Below are 27,538 nucleotides of genomic sequence, written 5' to 3' on the forward strand. Positions count from 1 at the left end.
TGGTGGGACTGAAAATTCTCCTTCATCCAAGACAACCTGCTTGACGAAGCTGACTGGTGTGGTCTACCTGGGCTGGAAATTGCAATTCCACTTTCTCAATTTCTGACTATGTTTTGCAGTTAACGTCCCCAAACACAGAGGAATAAGAGTTAAGACTATGTGGAATGAATGAGGAAAAAAGTCATCACTTGGTGCCCATGATTATAAAGCTATGCCCAGTGTGCTATCTTATTCACCATTGCCCTGTACCTGTGAGAAGTGGTCCTTTCTCATCAGGCAAGAAGCAGACAGGCACTCAGAAAAGAGAAGGGAGTTGCCCAAGGTAGTGGTCAGGATTTAAACTTCATACTCCCAAGTGCAAGGTCTCAGCCACACTTACACAACTGACCTCAAAGGACTGAAATATGGAGCAGGCTCAGTATAATTTCCCTTTGCCTGAGTTCTCTTATCTAAAAAGGTGGGAGTGATGTTAGTCTGGCAGATTAAAAAGTATTGAGTACTCAGTGTACGCCTAGATTATAATGAGTGGGTTATTCCAAAATGCTGTGAGATCCTGGCTGGTAGCATTAATGCAGGTATTATTTTCTCTTGATGCAGATGACTTGGCTCTCCACCACCACAAAAATGGAAGATATAATTATATATACTTAAAACATCCTGCCAAATAATTAGATGCCATGACTTCTTAAGGAATGAATTCTAGGAAGCTCTTATTAGCATTCAAGCCGTGAAGTAAAGCATATATGACTATAAACAGTACAGAACTAAATCAGAATATCGTTTCCTTTAGAAGAAATCTAGAATTTTTTTTTTTACTCTGTAGAACCCCAAATAACCAATGGATCTGAAAATTCAGTTTGATTTATCTGGTCTTGGCTAATCAGACCTGACTGTCTCATTTCTAGAGCTGAGGAATACCTGGAACAAAAAGTTAAAAGCGGGACTTCCCTGGTGGTGCAGTGGTTGGGAGTTCGCCTGCTGATGCGGGGGCCCACGGGCCACAACTGCTGAAGCCTGTGTGCCTGGAGCCTGTGCTCTACAGCAGGAGAGGCCGCCGCAGTGAAAGACCGGCACACCACGGCAGAGAGTGGCCCCTGCTCACCGCAACTGGAGAGGGCCTGCGTGCAGCGGTGAATACCCAATGCAGCCAAAAAGATAGATAAATTAAAAAAAAAAAAAAGTTAAAAGCAAGCCAAAATGAATTGTCCTTTTTTGCGCTTCCCTGGTGGCGCAGTGGTTAAGAATCCGCCTGCCACGGGTTCGAGCCCTGGTCCGGAAAGATCCCCATGCCGCGGAGCAACTAAGCCCGTGTGCCACAACTACTGAGCCCGCATGCCACAACTACTGGAGCCTGCGTGCCTAGAGCCTGTGCTCTGCAATAAGACAAGCCACTGCAATGAGAAGCCCGTGCACCGCAATGAAAAGTAGCCCCAGCTCACCACAACTAGAGAAAGCCTGCGTACAGCAACGAAGACCCAATGCAGCCAAAAATAAATAAATAAATATATTAAAAAAAAAAAAAAAGAATTGTCCTTTTTATTTCTTGCAAAAACCAGAGAATGAATAAAGCAAATATGCTTCGAAAAAGAATCTTTGCTCAGGTGGCAAATTCAGTATACAGTGAGTCTGAGGGTTGCCTATGATGTTTAAACATAGGTATAAATAAAAATCATCTGATGATGGGGGCGGGGTATGAGGAAGATAACCTTGAGCAAATAGTTTATAAAGGGCACTCTTAGCCAAGGTATAAAAATTGACATTAAACATGGAGAAGGAATGAGATGTATTTTATTTGTCAGCAATTCTCTTTGCCTTATGTTAGGTATATTTTGTTGTTTCTTCTAGTTCCCTGACTTCTAAACTTACTGAGACAGAAAGTAGAGCTGTGTAGGTAAGAAATGGCATCTGGAGTCAGATGGACCAGCTTTGAATTCCAGTTCTGCAACTGCCTAGATGTGTGAGGTTTGGCAAGTTACCTAACTTTTCTGAGTTTTCTCATCTATAAAGTGAGGATCATTATAATAGCCAATAAAAGGGCTCTTCTGAGAATTAAATGAAATTATAAATATAACACACCAAAGAGTATATCATAAATGTCCAGTAAGTATTATTATTTCTAAGTGATCTCTGATTCTAAATATCCTTTAATGCCAGTTGGAGCCCCTCAGTGTCTGCCATGAAATACACAGTGGCCTTTGGAAACAAAACATAACTATCAGAAACATCATATAGGGAATTCCCTGGCGGTCCAATGGTTAGGACTCTGCGCTTCCACGGCAGGGTGCCCAGGTTCGATCCCTGGTTGGGGAACTAAGATTCCACCCCCACCAAAAAAAACATCATATAGACATAAAGCCATTGGATCAAGCGGGGAAGGGGGAGGATATTCAAGGAAAGAGAGTAGAGATGGAACAAAAAGAACACCCTCTCTCTTCCTTTGCCATCAAGCAAACATTCAGAAAGTTTGTTGTACAGAGAGTAAGTCACTTAGGAATAAATCCAAAAATTAATTCAGTTGGTCTGTCTTACGCTCCTGTCTCCTCTCTGAAAAAGGTGCCATATCTGATAACACACTCTTTGCGGCAAGGCCGTATATGCCCCAGAAACCCAAAAACAGACCTGAGCAGTCAACATCTTAGTGGCTCTGCCCATGAGAAGCCTGCCATGCTCTGATCAACTGCACCTGCCCAACTACCAGGAGATTTTTGCACTCACGATATGCAATGAAGCTTGCAACTCATTGGTATCTATCCCTATTCCTTTCCTTTGTGGTTTTCAGAAAAATTAAACTTATACTGCCCTTTCACCTGAAATTAGAATTTTATAAATGTGGTCAAAATTTTGTGACCAGGAGCTTTGCCACAGATATAAATCAGCCCTTTCCCTTAGCTCTGCAGTTTGACTAAAGAAAATATGACCATGTCCCCTAGTAATGTCCATGACATTGTCAGTTACAGAGGGCATATTTTTTTCTGTTAAAGGAAAAAAAAGTCTGAAATGGAAAGCAAAGTTCATCACTCAGGAAGGCTGGGTAAACCTTAAGAATACTGTCACCAACTTTGCAGCTATTAAAAATCTTATCATAGAAATATGTTTATGACATAGAACATTATTTGCAATATATTTTAAGTGATAAAAATACCTTTATAAAACAGCATGTATGAAGTAGTACTAAAAACTGAGAGCAGGTGTTTACAGAAATTAGGTACTGGAATCACTCAGTTATATACCACAGTTAAAGAGATAAGGTCAAAAGTTCCCAAACTTTAACCACAAGTTTTAATTAGATTTAAATGCTGGCATCATCTAAGAGTGGTTTTACAACTTCAGAAAGTTGGCTCTTTTACCCCATCCAAACTTCACTGGGTCAGATTATTCCAATTTAGATATGACTTTAACATAATAAACTTCTACCATGTGGCAGCAAGTTCATGCATACATCACCTAACTGTACACTCTCCAAATGAGGCCTCTTAGTGAATATAAATATTCCATTAATCCCAGTGTAATTCAAACTATGAATGTACAGTGGTTAGGCTGGAGATACTCCTAGTTTATGGGGCAGATGACACAGGAAAGTTGGGAGCCAATAGCAGTGGCTGGGGTATGGAGCGGTGATGGGGAGCACAGACAGAAACTTTACCTTCAGTTTAAAAAATATTATGTATATCGAGATATAAATTTATTGCAGCAGAATCCTATTATAACATGGGGTTTAAAAAAAATCATTTGCACTGGGGTTGGCAAACTTGTGTAAAGGGACAGAGAGTAAATATTTTAGATTTGCCATATGATCTCTGTTATATCTACTCAGCTCAGTCGTTGTAGCCAAAAAGCAGCCACAGTAAAATGTAAATAAAGTAGTATAACTGTGTTTCAATAAAACATTATTTATAGACAAGGAAAAAAAATCATTGGCATTGTAAGGGGAGTCCTACATTCCAACAATGAAAACACCTGGACAAACAAAACATCTGGAATTTTCTGTTCTTCTTGTCTTCCTGGGCTTGTGCTAGGCTCAATGCAGCGCCACCAATGGGAAGTTCTCTGTGGAACTATATAGGAAGTTTTAAACATGTATGAGCTAACATCTATATTAAGTAGTTGGGCAAAAATTCCTTCGGTGATCTTGCAATAACTGAAGTTTGGAATGTTATCATTTATGTGATAAAGTAATTTTAAAAATTACAACAGGCCTTAAAAAACAGCATGTATGACATAACCCTAATTTTATTAAGTATATATTATAAAATATATGTTTATAAGAGACTTTAGAAAGATACACAGTGAGGTGTTGACAGCAGTTGCTTCTGGTGAGTGGGATTGTTTTTTATTTTCTTTTGACTTCAGTAACAAAACATATTGCTTTTATAACTGACTGCTTTTATAATTGGGGAAAAAAAATCTTCAGAATACCTGAGTAAATATGACATGGCACATTTTAGAGGAGTCACAGGCCCAAAGAACATGTAGCCAACAGTTCTAGTAAATATTCCACCATGCCCTGGAATATTACTCAAGGGCCCTCACTTTCTTGAGAAAAGAAGTCTCACCTCTCCTGTGGTCTTCTCAAACGGTCTCCTCACAAATCATTTCAATATGGCCTTTTCTCCTGCCTTACCTCTCACTAAAAGCTCTTCCATTCAGCTCAGTGGGCCCCTAAATCTCCCAGACCAAAGCTATCCTCATCCGTTCCATTCCTACTTTCACCTCTTTGCTCAGCCTGTCCCTGCTTCCCAGATAGCCCCTTGTATCTACATGAACCCTACTTGTCATTCAAGCCCCACACCCTCTGAACAGTCTTCCCTGATGACTCTAGGTCTCTCTTGATTGGGAGCGCCTAGCCCCAGAATCTAGTGGAACCTCAGAGAGACCTGGCGCTTGTCAGAGCAGAGAGGTATGAATGGAGGACTTATTGGTGAGCCCGTGGGAGGTGTTCCATAAAGACTCCCAGAAACACTGCCAAGGAGGGGGACATTTTGCCAGAGGCGGGAGTGAAAAATCTGTTCATATTTTGTTCTTCATTTTCCAGATTAATCAGTTCACCACCACTCTAACTTGATGCTAGGAAAGATTTAAAAATCAGATCCCCCAAAGAAGGTGAATTTGCAAGCACAGAGGCATCTAAACAGTGCTTTGAAGTTCATTTGTAAAAATAGAAAGATAGGACCATACTGCACTCCTGTCAGATGGAAAGAAACAAACTTTCCCCTCACCAGAGTGTTTGTTCCCTAAGCCATTAGAGGGAACACCAGACAGGGAGACCCCTTGATTACCAGGTACTTATGTGCTCCTCTTTAAGTTCTCCTTGTGGTGGATGGTAGTGGAATTGGGTCCACAAACAGAAGAAGGAACAGTGTGTGCAGAAAAGAGAAAACCGGTGGATAATTTAGTGCCTACATGTTGATGGCTGTTTTTTAGAGGAAAGATGCTAATCACTGTCTCAGTCTTTGGAGGAACAAGCAAGAGGAAATGAGCCTCTGTCAAGTAGTAACAATTATAAGGCCAGCATTAATTAAGCACCTACTATGTGTCAGGTACTCTTCTAAATGCTTTACATGTATTATATAATTTATTCCTCACCACTCATGAGGTAGGTACCATTATTATCCTCCTTTTACAGATGATGAAACTGAGGCACAAAGGGATTAAGTAACTTGTAAAATAACTAGTACAGAGTACCTAAACTCTTAACTACTGGAGAGCCTTTAGCATCAGATCACAAGTGATTTTCATAAAAGGAATATCTTGACCACTCGACCATCTGACACTTTCAATGCCTAGCAATCTCCAAGAATAGAACAATAACTGGTGTCCTCAAAGGCTGCAGCTTAGTGAGTGGCCTGTGGTCCAACCCACCCCATCAATCCTACTCCCTAAATACACCTATCCCATCCCCTCCTCCACTGTCTTCTCCTCCTGCCATGCCTTTCTGCTCTCTTTCCTCCTGATGTCCCCTCTTTTTCTTCTCTTTTTTTCTCTCCTACTCCTCCATTTCTACCCTATTGGGATAACCCATAGGCACAGTTTGGCTCCCCTTATGGCACTCAGAATCAAAAAGGCTGCTGGTCCCTAAGCCACACCTTTCCAAGCCACCTTCTTTGGGAATGAGATCCTTCCCATCCATAGGCTGAGTACAGGCAGCCTAAAAAGCAATGAGGAGGAAAAAAAGACCAAATAATTCTGCAAACGAATTACCCAGCTTGCCCCCATGTCAGGGAATATCAGTTGCCCTGATTGGTTTGTCTTGCCTTTAAGTCAAGAAAATAGCACAATGTGGACAGCACTCCCTTTCTCCCAGGAGCCAGCTGTAGTGTAAGCAAAAGAAAGCTGGGCTCATTTCCTCTTCTGCCACCAACAATCTGTATGACTTTGAGCACATCCTTTCCCATCAGTTTCCCCTCCAACGATGCAGAGATTAGACTATATTGGGGAGCTCTCAAATTAGGATTCATGGGTGAATTCAAGGGGATATATCAATTCCTAAAGGATAATGTACAGGATTTTCCTTTTTTATTGAAAATTTTATTGAGATAATTTTAGATTCATATGCAGTTGTAAGAAATAATAGAGATCCCAATTTCCCAGTGGTAACATCTTGCACTATAGCAGTACACAACTGGGATACTGATATTGGTAAAATCCACCTATTTTATTCAGATTTCCCCAGTTTTACACGCACTCATTTGTGTATTTGTTGGTGTGTGTGTGTTTGTGTATGTATTTACTGCTATACAATTGGTAATTTTCTTTTGCATGTGTTTTCTGGGGAAGGGTTCTTAGCCTTCATCAGATTCTCTCCAGTATTAGAGATGCAAAAGGGGGATTGGATACCAGCTCTGAGAATTCTAGAAGACCACACCATAAACCTCTACAGCTCTCTGTTCCAACAGCAATATTTAATTAACTTACCAGGGACTTCCCTGGCGATCCAGTGGTTAAGACTTTGAGCTCCCAATGCAAGGGGCATGTGTTCGATCCCTGGTGGGGAACTAAGATCCTGCATGCTGCATGGTGCGGCCTAAAAAAAAAAAAAAAATTCCCCCCCAAAAATTGCTAATCAGCACTTACCACATGGCATGCACAGGGATGCTTGGCGGGGAGAGTTGATGGAAAGAGATACAGGGAAAGCAGGGAAAACCTAGAGGTGTATAACACAGTCCACTGAGCTATGCTACAGCAGGGGAAGACAGACAGTCCGACAGGTAAACGTCATTTATTAAACATTTATAGAAGAGGGATGGCCTTGTTGCTTCAGGCAGCTTGGGAAGTATTTCCACAGAAGCTGATGCTTGAGCTACATCTTGAAAGATAGTCCAGAATTCTTCAGCTGAGAAGAGAAGAACTAACTGTTAAAATCCATTCCTCTTAAATCATATCTGTTCTAGCTGTTTTGAAGAAAACATGCCTACATTTGTTTATTCTACAATGTTAAGGTGTCAAATTCTTCAACTCCCGTGTGTTGGTGTTGAGACCAAGGGATTTTTTCCCCTGAGTCTACTTTCCACTGTCTTGTCCAAATTGGATACCAGATCCTGCTGACTGAGCTTGAGAAAGGCATTTTATCTCTGACGCCTTGATCACATCAGAGCTTATATTTAAAGCATGAGTGATGAGAAGAGACTGCAGCCAAGTCCCTGGCTCTGTCCCATGCCTAGAGCACCCTCTTTTCTCTACTGAAGGCTCTGGACACCAATCCTGGTGCAATGGCTGGTGGGAGTCAGAGCTGGCCAGAACCATGAGTAAAAACATCTCTGCTCTCCAGTCAATTCTTCAATCAATGGGATCTCCTTTTCCACAAGGGCTCATCAGAAATCCGCAGGGCTGGGTGCCCTGGTTCCCCCATGTCTGCCCTCCCCACGTTCAACGTTTGGCTCCCTTGTATGGGCTCTGGCTTAGGCATCCCTTGGGGTCTCTTTCACTGTGTGGATTTCGGGTCCACATCAGGCTATTTAGTTCCCAGTGCTGTTTTCAGAAGATAATTCTCTCTGGTGGAGCCATCCCTGAGCCAGGGAGACGAAGACCCTTCCATCAGGCCCACTCTTTGAAGAGCCCCCTAGAAGCCTGATTCAAGGCACCATTTCTTAGGACCTCTGTGTCCTCATGCAAGTTATTTAAGCCCCTAAACTTCAGTATCTTCATCTGTAAGATAGGGATGATAATAGAACCATCCTCACTGGGTTATCTTAAGCGATAAATAAATTAACCCAAGTAAAGCTCTTAGCACATGACAAATACTCCATCTACATTAGCTACTACTATTAACATCTATTTTTATAATAAAATTATTTCTGATTGTAAAAGAATTAATGATCACTGTAGAAAATTTGTGAACTACTGAAGAGTTTAAGGAAAAAATAATCATAACATCTAGGGAAGAGTGATATAATCATTCTGATGTATAGTCTTCCCAGTTATTCTGTGTGTGTGTGTATATATATACTTACAGGAAATAAAAAAACTGGGTTCATATTGTGTATGTCTGTTCTGTAACCCATTTTATTCAACTGATATATAGTATTTTCCATACATTGGTACTTAAATACTCTTAGAATATTTTTAAAAGACTACCTTTTTTTCAAGAATATCGATGTAACCCAACTTAGGTAACTAATCCCTTAGTTTGGTAGTTAGATTGTTTCCTATTTTTATATTTGTAAATACCATGATAAATGTCCTTGTTCATAAATTTTTGTGTGCATCTCTGTTTATTCCTTAAGATAAATGTTTAGAAATAGAATAACTGTGCCAAGTATCAATAACTTCAGTGACATTTCTGGGACTGTTTTTATTTTATTTTGTTTTGTTTTAATGTCAGGTTCTCAGAATTGAATTAACCACAATCTTTGGTTCATGACATTATCATAATTGTTACTGGATGGCCTGATTTTGTTAATTTAGGTGGTAAATTCATTTCAATAATGTAATCAGTACCTGTGAATCCACAACCTCAAACAAAAGCTAGGACTTCAACAATAACCAATATTTAACCCATAAGGGCTTCCCCCTCATTTTCCTGCGCTCCCCAACCAAGGGAACCTGCATCAGATGCTCATTTCTATGCTTTTCCTTTTATATGGCTTTACTGTATTTGTATATATTCCTAAAGAGTAATTTTTAAAAATTGTTCTTAGCTTTATAAAAAGGATATCATGTTGCATGTAATCTTTCAGGATTTTTTTTCACTTAATATTACTTTGCTAAAATTCATCCATATCATTACATTTTACTGTAGTTCATTTTGACTGGTGTAAAATACCCCAGTGTGTAAATACACCACAGTTTACCATCCACTCTTCCACTCATGGGCAAGTGCATTGTTTCTAGGATTTAGCTCTTATACACATTGCTGCTATGAACATTACTGTAAATGTCCCCTGTTGTACTTGCACAAGAGTTTGTCTATGGAGCCGGTTTATACTTCCACCAGCTGTAGGTGAGAGAGCCTCTGGGTCTATATTCTCTGCTACACCATGAATCCATCTTGTCAGGTTGCTTTCCAGACGGGTGGATCAATCTACCTCCTTCCAGCAATGTATGAGAATGCCAATTTCCCCAAACTCTTTCCGACCCTAGAGATCATTTAAAATGTTTGACCATCTGACAAGAAAAAATATCTCCCTGCTGTTTAACTCTGTGGCAAGGTACTGACCCCACTAAAAGCTGAGAGAGAAGGGGTTTGGCTCAGAGAACTGCTTCCAGTCTGATAACTTCAGTGACATTTCTGGGACTGAATCCCCAGTGGCTCAGCTGCTTTCCCATGTCCTAAAAGAGGTGACACAGTTGCAAAGAGTGAGGGGGGCCAGGATGGGAAACAAGCCCAACTCACCACAGTGTATGCTTGTCTCCTGGTCCCAGCCTCTGCCAGTGTCAGATCACTCTTTCTCCTTGATGAAGCAGGCATTCTCTCTCCCCACCCCCACCCAAGAAAAGCCAGTATAATGCTGCCCTTTGTTATTTGAATTGATAAATTTAAACCTCTTTCCCTGCTTTGCAGTAAAAGAACTTTCTATTTTGGGCTTAGTGACATAGCCAAAACCAAGCAGAGAGCAGCAGGCTGCAGCATGAGTTAACAGTCTTTCTTCAAGAAGAGAACTCACATGCAAACAGAAGGACCTTCCAAGATATGTCATCTGTATAGCAACATGCAGCCTTGTTGCCTGCTTTTCTGCTGACATATATTTCAAGGTTCAAAACTGAACACTACCTAACCTTTGGAGTAAGCTGATGGATTAAGCCTGAACAATCAGGTTTCTTAATTCAAATCAATTTGATAGGATCCCCTCTGTGTACCTAGTGCTGCGCTGGGTATTGTCAGGGAAGATAATTCTGTCTTTAAGGGGAATTCTAGCCACCAAAAATTACACTAATTTGAGGAAAGCCTAAACATTTACCTAAGAATATGCTTTCCTCTGCTAGTTCGTTTCTCTGCCTGAAATCTCCACATTAGTGTAGGGTCCTGGGTCTCAAGAAGCCCCCAGAAGTACACAGAGATCATGTTTATAAGAGGAGCAATCTATTTAAACCATTGGCACCTGTTAGCACAAAACCACGGCCTGGAAGAATAGGACAGAGGACTTACCATCCTCTCTTTTGTCAAACTTTTTCTTATGGGAGTTTTCAAATATGTACAAAACTAGAGATAATAATGTAATAAACCCCCATGTACCTATCACCTGGCTTCAACAATTATCAACATATGGCGATCTCGTTTCATCTGTACCTCCCATCTCTATTTTAAAAGCAATTTAAAGCAAATCACAGATATTTTCATATTTAAATATTTCTGTATTTATCTGTAACAAATAAGACTTATTTTTCAATAACCACTGTATCACATTTAAAAAATTATCAATAATTCCTTCTTTTATTAAAAAATCAATAATTCCTTCATACATCTAGTATCCAGTCAAAAGTCAAACTGCCCTGATTTTCCCAAGTATCTTTCTGTAATACTTTATTCTAATCAGGAGCCAAACAATGTCATTTGTCTTTGTTGATATGTCTCTTCTGTCTCTTTTAGTTGATAATTTTTAAATATTTAATTTATAACAGTTTCCCTTCCTCTTTTACTGCTCTACATTTTGGTGTTGTTGAAAGTAACGGATCTTTTAGTTACTAATGCTGTGTAACAAACCACCCCAGACTCAGTGGCATAGAACACCACCAATTTATTGTGCTCACGGATTCTATGTGTCAGGAATTCAGAAAGGGTGCGGTGGGGATGGCTTCTCTCTGCTCTTAGCTGTCTGGGGCCTCAGCTGGAAGGATTCAAAGTCTGATGGTGACTTCACAGCTGGGAGCTAGAAACATTGAAGGCTTGTTTTCTCACATGTCTGATGTCAGAGCCTGGAGCACTCAAAAACTAGGACTGCTGACCAGGGCACCCACACGCGGCCTCTCCATATGGCATGGCTTCCTCAGAGCCTGGCTTTCCTCAGCATAGTCAGACTTCTTACATGGCAGCTGAAGGCTCCAAGTGCAAGTAAGCGTTCCAGCCAACAAGGTGGATGCTGTATCACTCTTTATGACCTAACCTCAGAAATCACAGTGTCACTTTTGCTGTGTCCCGTTGGTTGAGAGTAAGTCACAAGCTCACCCAGACTCAAGGAGAGTGGAATTAGTCTCCACCTTTATAGAGGCAGGGGCAAAGTTCCACAAGAGCATGTGGGATGGGAGATACTGTTGCTCCACCTGGCAATTAGGATGGTCAGTAAGGCCTGCCTTTCCTAGACCAACAAGCAAAGATGTTACAAACAGTGGAAACCTAGTGGAAGAGAGAGGAGGGGAGTTTATTTGTTTGCAGGGCTACTTCCTACAGTTGTGTGGATTGTGCCCTGAACAGCAGAGGGGGTGAGTGGGGCTGCAACCCAGCTCCACTTGTCACACCTATACCTGACTATGGGGTTGTGTCTTCAGGAAGAAGAGGCACATTTCTAATACACATAAGACTCCATATGGGGAAGAGGTGTCCCTGAATGGATGGTAAAAGATCACTCAAGCTGGGAATTCCCTGGCAGTCCAGTGGTTAGGACTCTGCACTTTCACTGCAGAGGGCACAGGTTTGAAAGATCACTCAATCTAACTTATGCTTATTGGGTACCTATTGATTGAACACATGCTAACTTGGAGACTATTAGGTCTTCTTTTGGTTTAAGTTGCACATACACTTGGCCTAGAAATATCTCAAAAATAAAAATTATATTTTTTAAATGGTGAAAGTTTTTAGCACTAGGTACTTTATGACTGCGTTGGTCTAGAATGACCTAGATCTATCTTTGAAGAAGCCAAGACACTGTATTCCAATGACTGAGGGCCCAGTCTGACCCATCAGCTGCCAGCCTTCACTGGATGCAACAAGTGGATGCAGGATTTATAAGGAACCAGGCCAAAAAGAACTGAGGATGTTCTTTTCTTCTTTGCAGCCCCTATTCTTCATTCATATAGTTTTTATAGTTTGATTAAATCCCCAGGGAAGTAAATGCTTTCATTTCTGTTTATGGCTAACAGGAAAATAAAATAATATAGGTAAGACAAGGAATTTCCAAGGACTTTAAGGACCAGGACAGTATCAGACACCTCTGAGTTTGACAAGGGAAGGTGTGTTATAAGGCAGCTCACACAAGTCCAGATAGAAATCTTTGTAAATGAGATAATTAAAAAGCTGTGATCATGCTGATCAAGCCATGCTGGTGGTCCACAGGAAAGCCTCAAACCGCAAGGCTCAGGGCACTTAATTTAATTTTATTTATTTATTTTTTACTTATTAGGCCTCAGGTGCAGAGTGTTAAATTAATCACTTTTCAGTTCATGGGACATTATACTCTAACTGGTCCATACAAAGCTGCGCTTTTATGTATGTATGCATGTATTTCCTCTTATGCCCACTCCTCACTCCTGTCCTTTCCACAAGCAACCATTTTATTTGTTTGTTTGTTTATTTATTTACTTACTGCACTGTGCGGCATGCAGGATGCCAAACAGGGATCAAACCCGTGCCCCCTGCAGTAGAAGCATGAAGTCTTAACCACTGGACCCCCAGGGAAATCCCAGGCAACTGTTTTAATCTTTAATTCCATTTTTTGGCTTGTATGTGTTCAAGGGAGTGTGTGTTGTTGTCTGGTTTGCATGCATTTTAATTTACATCCATAGCCTTGTGATATAGATCTCACTGTGTCTTACTTTTTCCACTGTGCACTTTGTTTTTAAGACCTATCCACACTGCCATGTGCACTCCAGTCCACCATTCCTGATTGCTGCAGAGGACTCCACCATGTACACACGGCATGTGGCCTCTCTGCTCCCCAGTAATGGGCACTCCTGGTGCCACCCAAAACAATGCTGCCATGAGCAGCCTCATGTATGTCCAATTTTGGACCCACGTGGCAATCTTTTTAGACAATTTCTCATCCATGTGGTGTCTTTTTATGCATAAGAAAAGGCACCTCTTCCTCCTGTAGGACACAGCCCTTGCACAAGGCTTGGCAAGGTGGAGCTCAGGCTTGGTTTCAGCCCCTACTGGCCCCCTCAGTAGGAGTCTTGCTCAGGACACAATCTGCACAACTGTAGGAGGTGGCTCTGACAAAAATCATTCCCCCCATCCTCACTTCCACCAGGTTTCCACTCTTTTGAACATCACTCCTGATTGCTGCAGGAAGGGGAGGGTGTTAACAGACTGCAGAAATCTCATCATAGGATACGTGTATACTTAATGTGACCAAGTGGTGCCATATTGCTCGAGCACGGTATACTTGGGCTGAACACAGTTACCCTTCTCAAATGGTTCCAGCATGCTTCATCCCCTTCCATACCTCAAACCTGTGACACACTGCCACCTCAATGCCCCGGAGCCTGCCTGTTGCCTCAGTGTCTCTTGGTTAGCTCGCCAATCTTATATTTTAGGAGTTACTAACTCATATCTTTGGCTTATTGATGTTCCCTTTAAAGAGGTCTGGGTCAGGGCTTCCCTGGTGGCACAGTGGTTAAGAATCCTCCTGCCAATGCAGGGGACATGGGCTCGAGCCCTGGTCCGGGAAGATCCCACATTCTGCAGAGCAACTAAGCCCATTTGCCACAACTACTGAGCCTGCGCTCTAGAGCATGTGAGCCACAACTACTGATGACCACATGCTTAGAGTGAGCCTGTGCTCCACAGCAAGAGAAGCCACCACAATGAGAAGCCCACACACCACATCGAAGAGTAGCCACCACTCACCACAACTAGAGAAAGCCCGCACACAGCAACGAAGACCCAACACAGCCAAAAATTAATTAATTAGGAAAAAAAAAAGCCAATCAAAAACTGGGCAGGGCTTCCCTGGTGGCACAGTGGTTGAGAGTCCGCCTGCCGATGCAGGAGACACAGGTTCGTGCCCCGGTCCGGGAAGATCTCACATGCCGCAGAGCGGCTGGGTCCATGAGCCATGGCCGCTGAGCCTGCGCATCCGGAGCCTGTGCTCCACAACGGGAGAGGCCACAGCAGTGAGAGGCCCTCGTACTGAAAAAAAAAAAAAAAAAAAAACTGGGCAGAAGACCTAAATAGACATTTTTCCAAGGAAGACACAGATGGCCAATAGACACATGAAAAGATGCTCATCATCACTACTTATTAAAAGAATGCAAATCCAAACTACAACGAGGTACCACCTCACATAGGTCCGAATGGCCATCATTAAAAAGTCTACAAATAACAATTGCTGAAGAAGGTTATTTGTAGAAGGTTATTTATAGAGAAAAGGGAATCCTCCTACACTGTTGGTGGGAAGGTAAATTGGTCCAGCCACTATGGAAAACTGTATGGAGGTTCCTCAAAAAACTAAAAATAGAGTTGCCATATGATCCAGCAATCCTACTCTTGGACATATATCCAGACAAAACTATAATTTGGAAAGGTACATGCATCCCTATGTTCATAGCAGCACTATTCACAATAGCCAAGACATGGTAGCAACCTAAATGTCCATCGACAGATAAATAGATAAAGATGTGGTACATATAAACAATGGAAAACTACTCAGCCACAAAAAAGAATGAAACAATGCCATTTGCAGCAACATAGATGGACCTAGAGAGTATCATACTAAATGAAGTCAGAAAGAGAAAAACACATATTATACATATATGATATCACTTATATGTGGAATCTAAAATATGACATAAATGAACTTCCATGGAACAGAAACAGACTCACAGACATAGAGAACAGATTTGTGGTTGTCAAGGGGGAGGGGGGTAGGGGAGGAACGACTTGGGAGTTTGGGATTAGCAGATGCAAATTATTATATATAGAATGGGTAAACAACAAGGTCCTACTGTGTAGCACAGGGAACTATATTCAATATCCTGTGGTAAACCATAATGGAAAAGAATATGAAAATATACACATATGTATAACTGAATCACTGCTGTACAGCAGAAACTACACAACACTGTAAGTCAACTATACTTCAATAAAATAAATTTTTTTTAAAAAAAGAAGTTACTGTGTCATCTCAGATGACTAATCAAGAAGAAATGGGCCGGGGACTTCCCTGGTAGCACAGTGGTTAAGAATCTGCCTGCCATTGCAGGGGACATGGGTTTGAGACCTGGTCCAGGAGGATCCCACATACTGCAGAGCAAATAAGCCCATGCGCCTGTGCTCTACTGAGCCTGTGCTCTAGAGCCCGAGAGCCACAACTACTGAAGCCCACGTGTCTAGAGCCCGTGCTCCATAACAAGAGAAGCCACAACAATGAGAAGCCCACAGACCGCATCGAAGAGTAGCCCCCACTCACCGCAACTAGAGAAAGCCCGCACACAGCAACAAAGACCCAAGGCAGCCAAAAAATTAATTAATTAATTAATTAATTATTTTTAAAAAAGAAGAAGAAATGGGCTCAAATTAAGGCAAGGGAGATTTAATTTGGCTCCTGATGAATTATTTCACAAAAGAGGAAACACAGGCTGGACTAGGCCATGGGCAGGAAGATGGGAATGTCATCTCATTCCAGAGCCCTTCAAGGAACAGAAAGAGCAGGAGACCTTGCATAGTCTAGACTCGAGGCATGCCTGTCTGCAAGCAGGGGAAGGCCAAGGTGCCTTTCAGATCTGTTAACACTTCTGCAGAGTGGCTAGATACTCTAGAAAGCTAGATTTTTCATTCTTAACAACTGACCAAGAACCTATTCCTAGAGGATAAAGGAGGGCTGAGAGCCTGGCTAGGATACCAAGAGCTCAGACTACCTGCTCTATCTGCTCTCTGGAACCCCTGGAGCATGGGCCTAGTCACTATTCATTTTCTTAACCACTTTTACAGGGCCAAGAGAAGGGGAATCTGAAAAGTTAATGTCAATTCAGTGGAAGAAACTTTCAAATAATCGAATCTTACCTGTTGTATCACAGCCATATTTACCAATTATTCATGTAGAGCTGCTATAAAAGGTTTCTCCTAAAGAAAACTTCCTGGAGGTATTGAACAATGTCATACACAGAAAAAATGAGATCACAGCAGTTCCTAGTGAGTTCCTTGGAGAACACATATGAGCAGGTCCATCCTAAGAGCCAGCAGCTCCCCAGCCCTTCTCAGCTGGGGCCCAGCAAGTGTATGAGAAAGTTTCCCCTGTTGCTTCAGCCAACACCTAGGAAATCCTAGCTGCACATACCAGGCTCCTTAAGCAATGATGAATCTGCTTCACTTCCTCCTTTACTTCCTAACCAAGAGTAGCAGTTTCAGTGTGGAAGCCAGAAAGGGCTGATGACATCAACACTTCCCCACAGCAGTTTACTCCGTCATCTTAGCACATTGCTTAAAAGGTAAGTCACCCTCCTCAAACTTCCTTTTGAAAGCCAGAACTAGAGATTATAGCTCTTAAATGGGGCACTCAATCTATCCCTTGAATCCTATCAGACTAAAATTTTCAAAACAAACCTCCAAGGTAGATCTCTAGGACCTAGGTGGAGGTGGGAAGTTGGCCGGTAGAACTGAGACCCGGCTTCTGGTATCAGCCCTGCTGTATATACCTGGCGCAAGACCCTGCACATTCAGGGTCTTTGGATAACCTTAAAAATAATGCTATGGCCTTTCACAGCAGTAAAACTTTCTAGAACTCTATGCTAAAAGAGGAAAAGAGGTTGCAGTTGCTACAGAAGATTTCTGGAAGCAATTTCACCTACTCAGAAGAGTTAAAGCTGTGTTGGAGACACATCAATAAGAAACAAGACCCAGGGTTGTGGGCACAGCCACCTGGGGACAGGTCCATTGTCCCTACCACTTAGGAATGAATTTTGGAACAACCACTGGGTGACTGGAGAACATTGCTTCCATTCTCACCCCTGTTTCCCTCCTTTTCCCCTCCTCTCCCTTTCCCATTCTGAGACTAGATTATTTCTGTTTTACAGGAAGAAAAAGTATAATGTATTCCCCTTAGCTTCAAAGAGAATCACTGTTGGTGACTAAGTGAACTCAGCTGTTTCTGACACATAAACCAACATTTAGATAATCACCATCCCTTTGCAAGTCTTTTGAAAAATATTGGCTTACACTGTTTGATCTCCTATTTTATCCTTTTAAATTTTATCATTCTTGGAAAGTCATAGTACTCAGCGCTATGGAGTGAAGGGCTGATTACATGGAATGTCCTGACATGATGAGATTACTAATCTAATGCAAGAGACAAGGCCAAGGTGAAAAAACTCTAGGAATACAGATAAGAGGCACAGGCAAATGCATAGGACATTAATCATAGCTCTACAGAGTTAGTGCAGCCTTGGAGGCAAGTGATGGACAGAATAGTGTATAATGCATTACAAAGAGAAATTACTGGACTTGCACAATTTTCTAGAACCAATTCATCAGCATTTCTCCTTTTTCACTACAATACTCAACCCAAAATCTAAACATTGCTAATTCTGCCCTCTACCTAAACAGTGCTCATTTTAAAATTATGTATAATTTAAAACATATAAAAAGTAGACCTTTTATAAAGCTAATAATCATTCACTAACATATAGTGAATAGTATGATTCCCCATGCACCCAGTATCCAGCTTCGACAATCATCAACTCATGGCCATTATTATTTTATCTACCACCCCCCACTGACTTCCCCCGTCCTGTGCCATTTTGAAGCAAATTCTAGGCATCGTACAGTTTCATCAATAAATATTCATCATGTATCTCTAAAAGACAAAAACTCATTTTAACATAATTGTTCCCACATTTGAAATTAATAATTCCATACTATCCAGGTGATTATCTTTTAGGGAGCAAGTAAAAAATGTTGACAAGTGGAGAGAGGTGAAATATCCCCATAGCCATAGAGATGTGAAATAGTCATTGCCACAGGCTGTGTGGTTAAATAGGACATGCTTCTAGCTTTGCTGATAAGACCCAGAAAGTTGGTTACAAAGTCTCACAGCCAACCTAACTGTTGTTATTTGTTTACTCTGCACTTCTGGGTGGGGAGTCATGGGATGAAATCCTCCTGAAAGGAAGATGAGAGAGCCTGCCTTCTCATGTGTGATTCCCTTTGGACAAGTGGAGACTGTGTAATTAGCCCATGTCACTGTGTCACACATTGCCTCAGAACTACACATACAGCTCAGGAATGTAAGCAAGCATCTTAAGCCACGGAATTACTTGTAGAGCCAGAGCACAGCCCAGAAACAACAGTCTGAGAGTTTTCCAATGCCTAATTCTACTGGTTTCTATTTCTTTGGAAATATTTCAGGAATTTATTGGAGATATAATAACGTTTAGTGGCATTCAGAAGAGAAAGCAGAGTCATGTAAGAAAGGGGGGTTAGTTTTAAGAGATATATACATATTCCATATATTCCTTTGTAATGACTGATTGAAAAATGTTCCTTTAAGAATGTTACATTAATATAGGTTGGTTTACACATTCACAGAAAGATAGGCAAAATGAAAAGGCAGGACTCTGTACCAGATGAAGGAACAAGATAAAACCCCAGAAAAACAACTAAATGAAGTGGAGATAGACAACCTTCCAGAAAAAGAATTCAGAATAATGATAGTGAAGATGATCCAGGACCTCAGAAAAAGAATGGAGGCAAAGATCGAGAAGATGCAAGAAATGTTTAACAAAGACCTAGAAGAATTAAAGAACAAACAGAATGAACAATATAATAACTGAAATGAAAACTACAATAAAAGGAATCAATAGCAGAATAACTGAGGCAGAAGAACGGATAAGTGACCTGGCAGACAGAATGGTGGAATTCACTGCCGTGGAACAGAATAAAGAGGAAAGAATGAAAAGAAATGAAGACATCCTAAGAGACCTCTGGGACGACATTAAACGTAACAACATTCACATTATAGGGGTCCCAGAAGGAGAAGAGAGAGCGAGAACCCAAGAAAATATTGGAAGAGATTATAGTCAAAAACTTCCCTAAATGGGAAAGGAAATAGCCACCCAAGTCCAGGAAGCACAGAGAGTCCCAACAGGATGAACACTGAGACACATAGTAACCAAATTGACAAAAATTAAAGACAAAGAAAAATTATTGAAAGCAACAAGGGAAAAACAACAAATAACATACAAGGGAACGCCCATAAGATTAACAGCTGAGACCCCGGAGGAAGATGGCGGAAGAGTAAGACGCGGAGATCACCTTCCTCCCCACAGATACATCAGAAATTCATCTACACGTGGAACAACTCCTACAGAACACCTACTGAACGCTGACAGAAGACCTCAGACCCCCCAAAAGGCAAGAAGCTCCCCACATACCTGGGTAGGGCAAAAGAAAAAAAGAATAAACAGAGACAATAGGATAGGGACGGGACCTGCACCAGTGGGAGGGAGCCGTGAAGGGGGGAAGGTTTCTACACACTACAAGCCCCTTCGCGGGCGGAGACTGCAGGTGGCGGAGGGGGAAAGCTTCGGAGTAGCGGAGGAGAGCACAGCAACAGGGGTGCGGAGGGCAAAGCGGAGAGATTCTGGCACAGAGGACCGGTGCCCTCAGGCACACACCAGCCCGAGAGGCTTGTCTGCTCGGCCGCCGTGGCGGGCGGGGCTGGGAGCTGAGGCTCGGGTATCGGCTTTCAGTCGGAGCGCAGGGAGAGGACTGGGGCTGGCGGCAGGAAGAGAGCCTGAAGGGGTTAGTGCACCACGGCTAGCCCGGAGGGAGTCCGGGGAAAGGGTCTGGAGCTGCTGAAGAGGCAAGAGACTTTTTTCCCTTTTGTTTCCTGGTGCGCGAGGAGAGGGCATTAAGAGGGCTGCTTGGGGAAGCGCCGGTGACAGGCACGAGCCGCGGGTAAGGCACGGACCTCGGAGACGGGCGTGGGCCGCCGCCGCCGCCGCCGCCGCCCGCCCGCCGCGGCCCGCCGCCGCCGCCGCCGCCGCTGCCGCCGCCGCCGCGGGGCCTGTGTGCGAGCGCGGGTCACTGTCCGCCCCGCCTTCCGGGGGGCCTGTGCACCCCGCCACTGCTGGGGTCCCCGAGACCCGGGGACGGCTTTCCCGGGAAAGCGCACGGAGCGCCACGGGCTGCTGCAACGTCACGCCGGCCTCTGCCGCCGCAGGCCCGCCCCACACTGCGCGCCCCTCCCTCCCCTCTGCCTGAGTGAGCCAGAGCCCCCGAATCAGCGGCTCCTTTAAACCCGTCCTGTCTGAGCGAAGAACGGACGCCCTCCGGCGACCTACGCGCAGAGGCGGGGCCAGGTCCAAGGCTGAGACCCGGGAGCTGTGAGAGCAGAGGCAGGGAAATCTCTCTGTGCAGCCTCGGAGGCAGCGGATTAAAGCTCCACGGTCCATTTGATGTGCCCTGCGTCTGTGGAGTGCATGAATGGACAGCGAATCATCCCAAATTGAGGAAGTGGACTTTGAGGACAAGATTTAAGACTTTCCCCCCTTTTCCTCTTTTTACAACGAATTATTCCAAATTAAGGAGGTGGACTTAGAGAGCAAGATTTCAGACTTCTCGCCCTTTTCCTCTTTTTACAACGAATTATCCCAAATTGAGGAGGTGGACTTGGAGAGCAAGATTTTTGATTTTTCCCCCTGCTCTCTTTTTGTGAATGTGTATGTGTAATCTTCTGTGTAAGATTCTCTCTGTATAGCTTTGCTTCCACCATATGTCTCAGGGTTCTATCGGTCCGTTTTTTTTTTTTTTTTTCAATAATTACTTTCTAATTTTAATAACGCTACTATATTTCATACTTTATTCTATTTTACTTTACCTGCTCTTTCTTTTTTTCCTACTCTCCCTTCCTCCCTCCCTCCCTCCGCTCCTCCTTTCCTTCTTTCTTTTTCTTTCCTCCCTCCCACCCTTCTTCTTTCCACTTTCTTTTTCTTTCCTTCCTCCCTCCCTCCTGTCTTTCTTCCTTTCCTTTCTCCCTCCCTCCCTCCTTTCTTTCCTTCTTTCTTTCCATCCTTCCTCCCTCCCTCCCTCCTTTCTTTCTTCCTTCCTTCCTTCCTTCCTTTCTTCCCTTCTTCCTTTCTTTCCCTCTCTCTTTCTTTCTTCTACTAATTCTTTCTTTCTACTTTTTCTCCCTGTTACTCTGAGCCGGGTGGATGAAAGGCTCTTGGTGCTGCAGCCAGGAGCCAGTGCTGTGCCTCTGAAGTGGGAGAGCCAACTTCAGGACACGGGTCCACAACAGACCTCCCAGCTCCACATAATATCAAGCAGCGAAAATCTCCCAGAGATCTCCATCCCAACACCAGCACCCAGCTTCAGTCAACGACCAGCAAGCTACAGTGCAGGTCACCCTATGCCAAGCAACTAGCAAGGCAGGAACACAACCCCACCCATTAGCAGAGAGGCTACCTAAAAACATAATAAGGCCATAGGCACCCCAAAACACACCACCAGACGTGGACCTGTCCACCAGAAAGACAAGATCGAGCCTCAACCACCAGAGCACAGGAATTAGTCCCCCCCACCAGGAAGCCTACACAACCTACTGAAACAACCTTAGCCACTGGGGTCAGACACCAAAAACAACGGGAACTACGAATCTGCAGCCGGCAAAAAGGAGACCCCAAACACAGTAACATAAGCAAAATGAGAAGGCAGAAAAACACACAGCAGGTGAAGGAGCAAGATAAACACCTACCAGACCTAACAAATGAAGAGGTAATAGGCAGTCTACCTGAAAAAGAATTCAGAATAATGATAGTAAAGCTGATCCAAGATTCTATTTCCATGATCCATAATCTTGGAAATAGAATAGACAACATGCAAGAAACAGTTAACAAGGACCTAGAAGAACTAAAGATGAATCAAGCATCGATTAAAAACACAATAAATGAAATGAAAAATACTCTAGATGGGATCAATAGCAGAATAACTGAGGCAGAAGAACGGATAAGTGAGGTGGAAGATAAAATAGTGGAAATAACTGATGCAGAGCAAAATAAAGAAAAAAGAATGAAAAGAACAGAGGAGAGTCTCAGAGATCTCTGGGACAACATTAAACGCACCAACATTCGAATTATAGGGGTTCCAGAAGAAGAAGAGAAAAAGAAAGGGACTGAGAAAATATTTGAAGAGATTATAGTTGAAAACTTCCCTAATTTGGGAAAGGAAATAGTTAATCAAGTCCAGGAGGCACAGAGAGTCCCATACAGAATAAATCCAAGGAGAAATACACCAAGACACATATTAATCAAACTGTCAAAAATTAAACACAAAGAAATCATATTAAAAGCAGCAAGGCAAAAACAACAAATAACACACAAGGGAATCCCCATAAGGTTAACAGCTGATCTATCAGCAGAAACCCTACAAGCCAGAAGGGAGTGGCAGGACATAATTAAAGTGATGAAGGAGAGAAACCTGCAACCTAGATTACTCTACCCAGCAAGGATCTCATTCAGATTTGATGGAGAAATTAAAAACTTTACAGACAAGCAAAAGCTGAGAGAGTTCAGCACCACCAAACCAGCTTTACAACAAATGCTAAAGGAACTTCTCTAGGCAAGAAACACAACAGAAGGAATATACCTACAATAACGAACCCAAAGCAATTAAGGAAATGGGAATAGGAACATACATATCAATAATTACCTTAAATGTAAATGGACTAAATGCTCCCACCAAAAGACACAGAGTGGCTGAATGGATACAAAAACAAGACCCATATATATGCTGTCTACAAGAGACCCACTTCAGACCTAGAGACACATACAGATTGAAAGTAAAGGGATGGAAAAAGATATTCCATGCAAATGGAAATCAAAAGAAAGCTGGAGTAGCAATTCTTATATCAGACAAAATAGACTTTAAAATAAAGACTATTAGAAGAGACAAGGAAGGACACTACATAACGATAAAGGGATCGATCCAAGAAGAAGATATAACAATTGTAAATATTTATGCACCCAACATAGGAGCACCTCAATACATAAGGCAAATACTAACAGCCATAAAAGGGGAAATCGACAGTAACACACTCATAGTAGGGGACTTTAACACCCCACTTTCACCAATGGACAGATCATCCAAAATGAAAATAAATAAGGAAACACAAGCTTTAAATGATACATTAAACGAGATGGACTTAGTTGATATTTATAGGACATTCCATCCAAAAACAACAGAATACACATTTTTCTCAAGTGCTCATGGAACATTCTCCAGGATAGATCATATCTTGGGTCACAAATCAAGCCTCGGTAATTTTAAGAAAATTGAAATTGTATCAAGTATCTTCTCCGACCACAATGCTATGAGACTAGACATCAATTACAGGAAAAGATGTGTAAAAAATACAAACACATGGAGGCTAAACAATACACTACTCAATAACGAAGTGATCACTGAAGAAATCAAAGAGGAAATTAAAAAATACCTAGAAACAAATGACAATGGAGACACGACGACCCAAAACCTATGGGACGCAGCAAAAGCAGTTCTAAGGGGGAAGTTTATAGCAATACAATCCCACCTTAAGAAACAGGAAGCATTTCGAGTAAACAACCTGACCCTGCACCTAAAGCAATTAGAGAAAGAAGAACAAAAATACCCCAAAGCTAGCAGAAGGAAAGAAATCATAAAGATCAGATCAGAAATAAATGAAAAAGAAATGAAGGAAACGATAGCAAAGATCAACCAAACTAAAAGCTGGTTCTTTGAGAAGATAAACAAAATTGACAAACCATTAGCCAGACTCATCAAGAAAAAAAGGGAGAAGACTCAAATCAATAGAATTAGAAATGAAAAAGGAGAAGTAACAACTGACACTGCAGAAATACAAAAGATTATGAGAGATTACTATAAGCAACTCTATTCCAATAAAATGGACAACCTGGAAGAAATGGACACATTCTTAGAAATGCACAACCTGCCAAGACTGACTCAGGAAGAAATAGAAAATATGAATAGACCAATCACAAGCACTGAAATTGAAACTGTGATTAAAAATCTTCCATCAAACAAAAGCCCAGGACCAGATGGCTTCACAGGTGAATTCTATCAAACATTTAGAGAAGAGCTAACACCTATCCTTCTCAAACTCTTCCAAAATATAGCAGAGGGAGGAACACTCCCAAACTCATTCTACGAGGCCGACATCACCTTGATACCAAAACCAGGCAAGGATGTCACAAAGAAAGAAAACTACAGGCCAATATCACTGATGAACATAGATGCAAAAATCCTCAACAAAATACTAGCAAACAGAATCCAACAGCACATTAAAAGGATCATACACCATGATCAAGTGGGGTTTATCCCAGGAATGCAAGGATTCTTCAATATACGCAAATCAATCAATGTAATACACCATATTAACAAGTTGAAGGAGAAAAACCATATGATCATCTCAATAGATGCAGAGAAAGCTTTCGACAAAATTCAACACCCATTTATGATAAAAACCCTGCAGAAAGTAGGTATAGAGGGATCTTTCCTCAACATAATAAAGGCCATATATGACAAACCCACAGCCAACATTGTCCTCAATGGTGAAAAACTGAAACCATTTCCACTAAGATCAGGAACAAGACAAGGCTGCCCACTCTCACCACTCTTATTCAACATAGTTTTGGAAGTTTTAGCCACAGCAATCAGAGAAGAAAAGGAAATAAAAGGAATCCAAATTGGAAAAGAAGAAGTAAAGCTGTCACTGTTTGCAGATGACATGATACTATACATAGAGAATCCTAAAGATGCTACCGAAAAACTACTAGAGCTAATCAATGAATTTGGTAAAGTAGCAGGATATAAAATTAATGTACAGAAATCTCTGGCATTCCTATACACTAATGATGAAAAATCTGAAAATGAAATCAAGAAAACACTCCCATTTACCATCGCAACAAAAAGAATAAAATATCTAGGAATAAACCTACCTAAGGAGACAAAAGACCTGTATGCAGAAAACTATAAGACACTGATGAAAGAAATTAAAGATGATACAAATAGATGGAGAGATATACCATGCTCCTGGATTGGAAGAATCAATATTGTGAAAATGACTCTACTACCGAAAGCAATCTACAGATTCAATGCAATCCCTATCAAACTACCAATGGCATTTTTCACAGAACTAGAACAAAAAATTTCAAAATTTGTTTGGAAAAACAAAAGGCCCCGAATAGCTAAAGCAATCTTGAGAACGAAAAACGGAGCTGGAGGAATCAGGCTCCCTGACTTCAGACTATACTACAAAGCTACAGTAATTAAGACAGTCTGGTACAGGCATAAAAACAGAAAGATAGATCAGTGGATCAGGATAGAAAGCCCAGAGATAAACCCACGCACATATGGCCAACTTATCTTTGATAAAGGAGGCAGGAATGTACAGTGGAGAAAGGACAGCCTCTTCAATAAGTGGTGCTGGGAAAACTGGACAGGGACATGTAAAAGTTTGAGATTAGATCATTCCCTAGCACCATACACAAAAATAAGCTCAAAATGGATTAAAGACTTAAATGTAAGGCCAGAAACTATCAAACTCTTAGAGGAAAACATAGGTAGAACACTCTATGACATAAATCACAGCAAGATCCTTTTGGACCCACCTCCTAGAGAAATGGAAATAAAAACAAAGATAAACAAATGGGACCTAATGAAACTTCAAAGCTTTTGCACAGCAAAGGAAACCATAAAGAAGACCAAAAGACAACCCTCAGAATGGGAGAAAATATTTGCAAATGAAGCAACTGACAAAGGATTAATCTCCAAAATTTATAAACAGCTCATGCAGCTCAATAGCAAAAAAACAGACAACCCAATCCAAAAATGGGCAGAAGACTTAAATAGGCATTTCTCCAAAGAAGATATACAGACTGCCAACAAACACATGAAAGAATGCTCAACATCATTAATCATTAGAGAAATGCAAATCAAAACTACAATGAGATATCATCTCACACCAGTCAGAATGGCCATCATCAAGGAATCTAGAAACAATAAATGCTGGAGAGGGTGTGGAGAAAAGGGAACACTCTTGCACTGCTGGTGGGAATGTGAATTGGTACAGCCACTATGGAGAACGGTATGGAGGTTCCTTAAAAAACTACAAATAGAACTACCATATGACCCAGCAATCCCACTACTGGGCATATACCCTGAGAAAACCATAATTCCAAAAGAGACATGTACCAAAATGTTCATTGCAGCTCTATTCACAATAGCCCGGAGCTGGAAACAACCTAAGTGTCCATCATCGGATGAATGGATAAAGAAGATGTGGCACATATATACAATGGAATATTACTCAGCCATAAAAAGAAACGAAACTGAGCTATTTGTAATGAGGTGGATAGACCTAGAGTCTGTCATACAGAGTGAAGTTAGTCAGAAAGAGAAAGACAAATACCGTATGCTAACACATATATACGGAATTTAAAAAAAAAATGTCATGAAGAACCTAGGGGCAAAACGAGAATAAAGACACAGACCTACTTGAGAATGGACTTGAGGATATGGGGAGGGGGAAGGGTAAGCTGTGACAAAGCGAAAGAGAGGCATGGACATATATACACTACCAAACGTAAGGTAGATAGATAGTGGGAAGCAGCCGCAGAGCACAGGGAGATCAGCTCGGTGCTTTGTGACCGCCTGGAGGGGTGGGATGGGAAGGGTGGGAGGGAGGGAGATGCATGAGGGAAGGGATGTGGGAACAGATGTATATGTATGACTGATTCACTTTGTTATAAAGCAGAAACTAATTAAAAAAAAAAAAAAGAGAAATCTAGAAACAATAAATGCTGGAGAGGGTGTGGAGAAAAGGGAACACTCTTGCACTGCTGGTGGGAATGTGAATTGGTACAGCCACTATGGAGAACGGTATGGAGGTTCCTTAAAAAACTACAAATAGAACTACCATATGACCCAGCAATCCCACTACTGGGCATATACCCTGAGAAAACCATAATTCAAAAAGAGACATGTACCAAAATGTTCATTGCAGCTCTATTCACAATAGCCCGGAGCTGGAAACAACCTAAGTGTCCATCATCGGATGAATGGATAAAGAAGATGTGGCACATATATACAATGGAATATTACTCAGCCATAAAAAGAAACGAAACTGAGCTGTTTGTAATGAGGTGGATAGACCTAGAGTCTGTCATACAGAGTGAAGTT

The 27,538-nt window shown here is 41.8% G+C and overlaps 1 protein-coding gene across 1 annotated transcript in view; it reads right to left on the reverse strand.

Annotated features, from left to right (window-relative positions):
* Positions 1-6,971: 6,971 nt before the first annotated feature.
* CDKL3 (cyclin dependent kinase like 3) overlaps positions 6,972-27,538 on the reverse strand; it is a 117,461-nt gene continuing 96,894 nt past the window's right edge. The window contains 1 exon segment of the mRNA XM_081231784.1: positions 6,972-7,330. Coding sequence (XP_081087910.1) covers positions 7,298-7,330 — 33 coding nt within the window. The 3' untranslated portion in view covers positions 6,972-7,297.

This window comes from Mesoplodon bidens, assembly GCF_964165515.1.
Source record: "Mesoplodon bidens genome assembly, chromosome: 4".
Taxonomy (NCBI): domain Eukaryota; kingdom Metazoa; phylum Chordata; class Mammalia; order Artiodactyla; family Ziphiidae; genus Mesoplodon; species Mesoplodon bidens.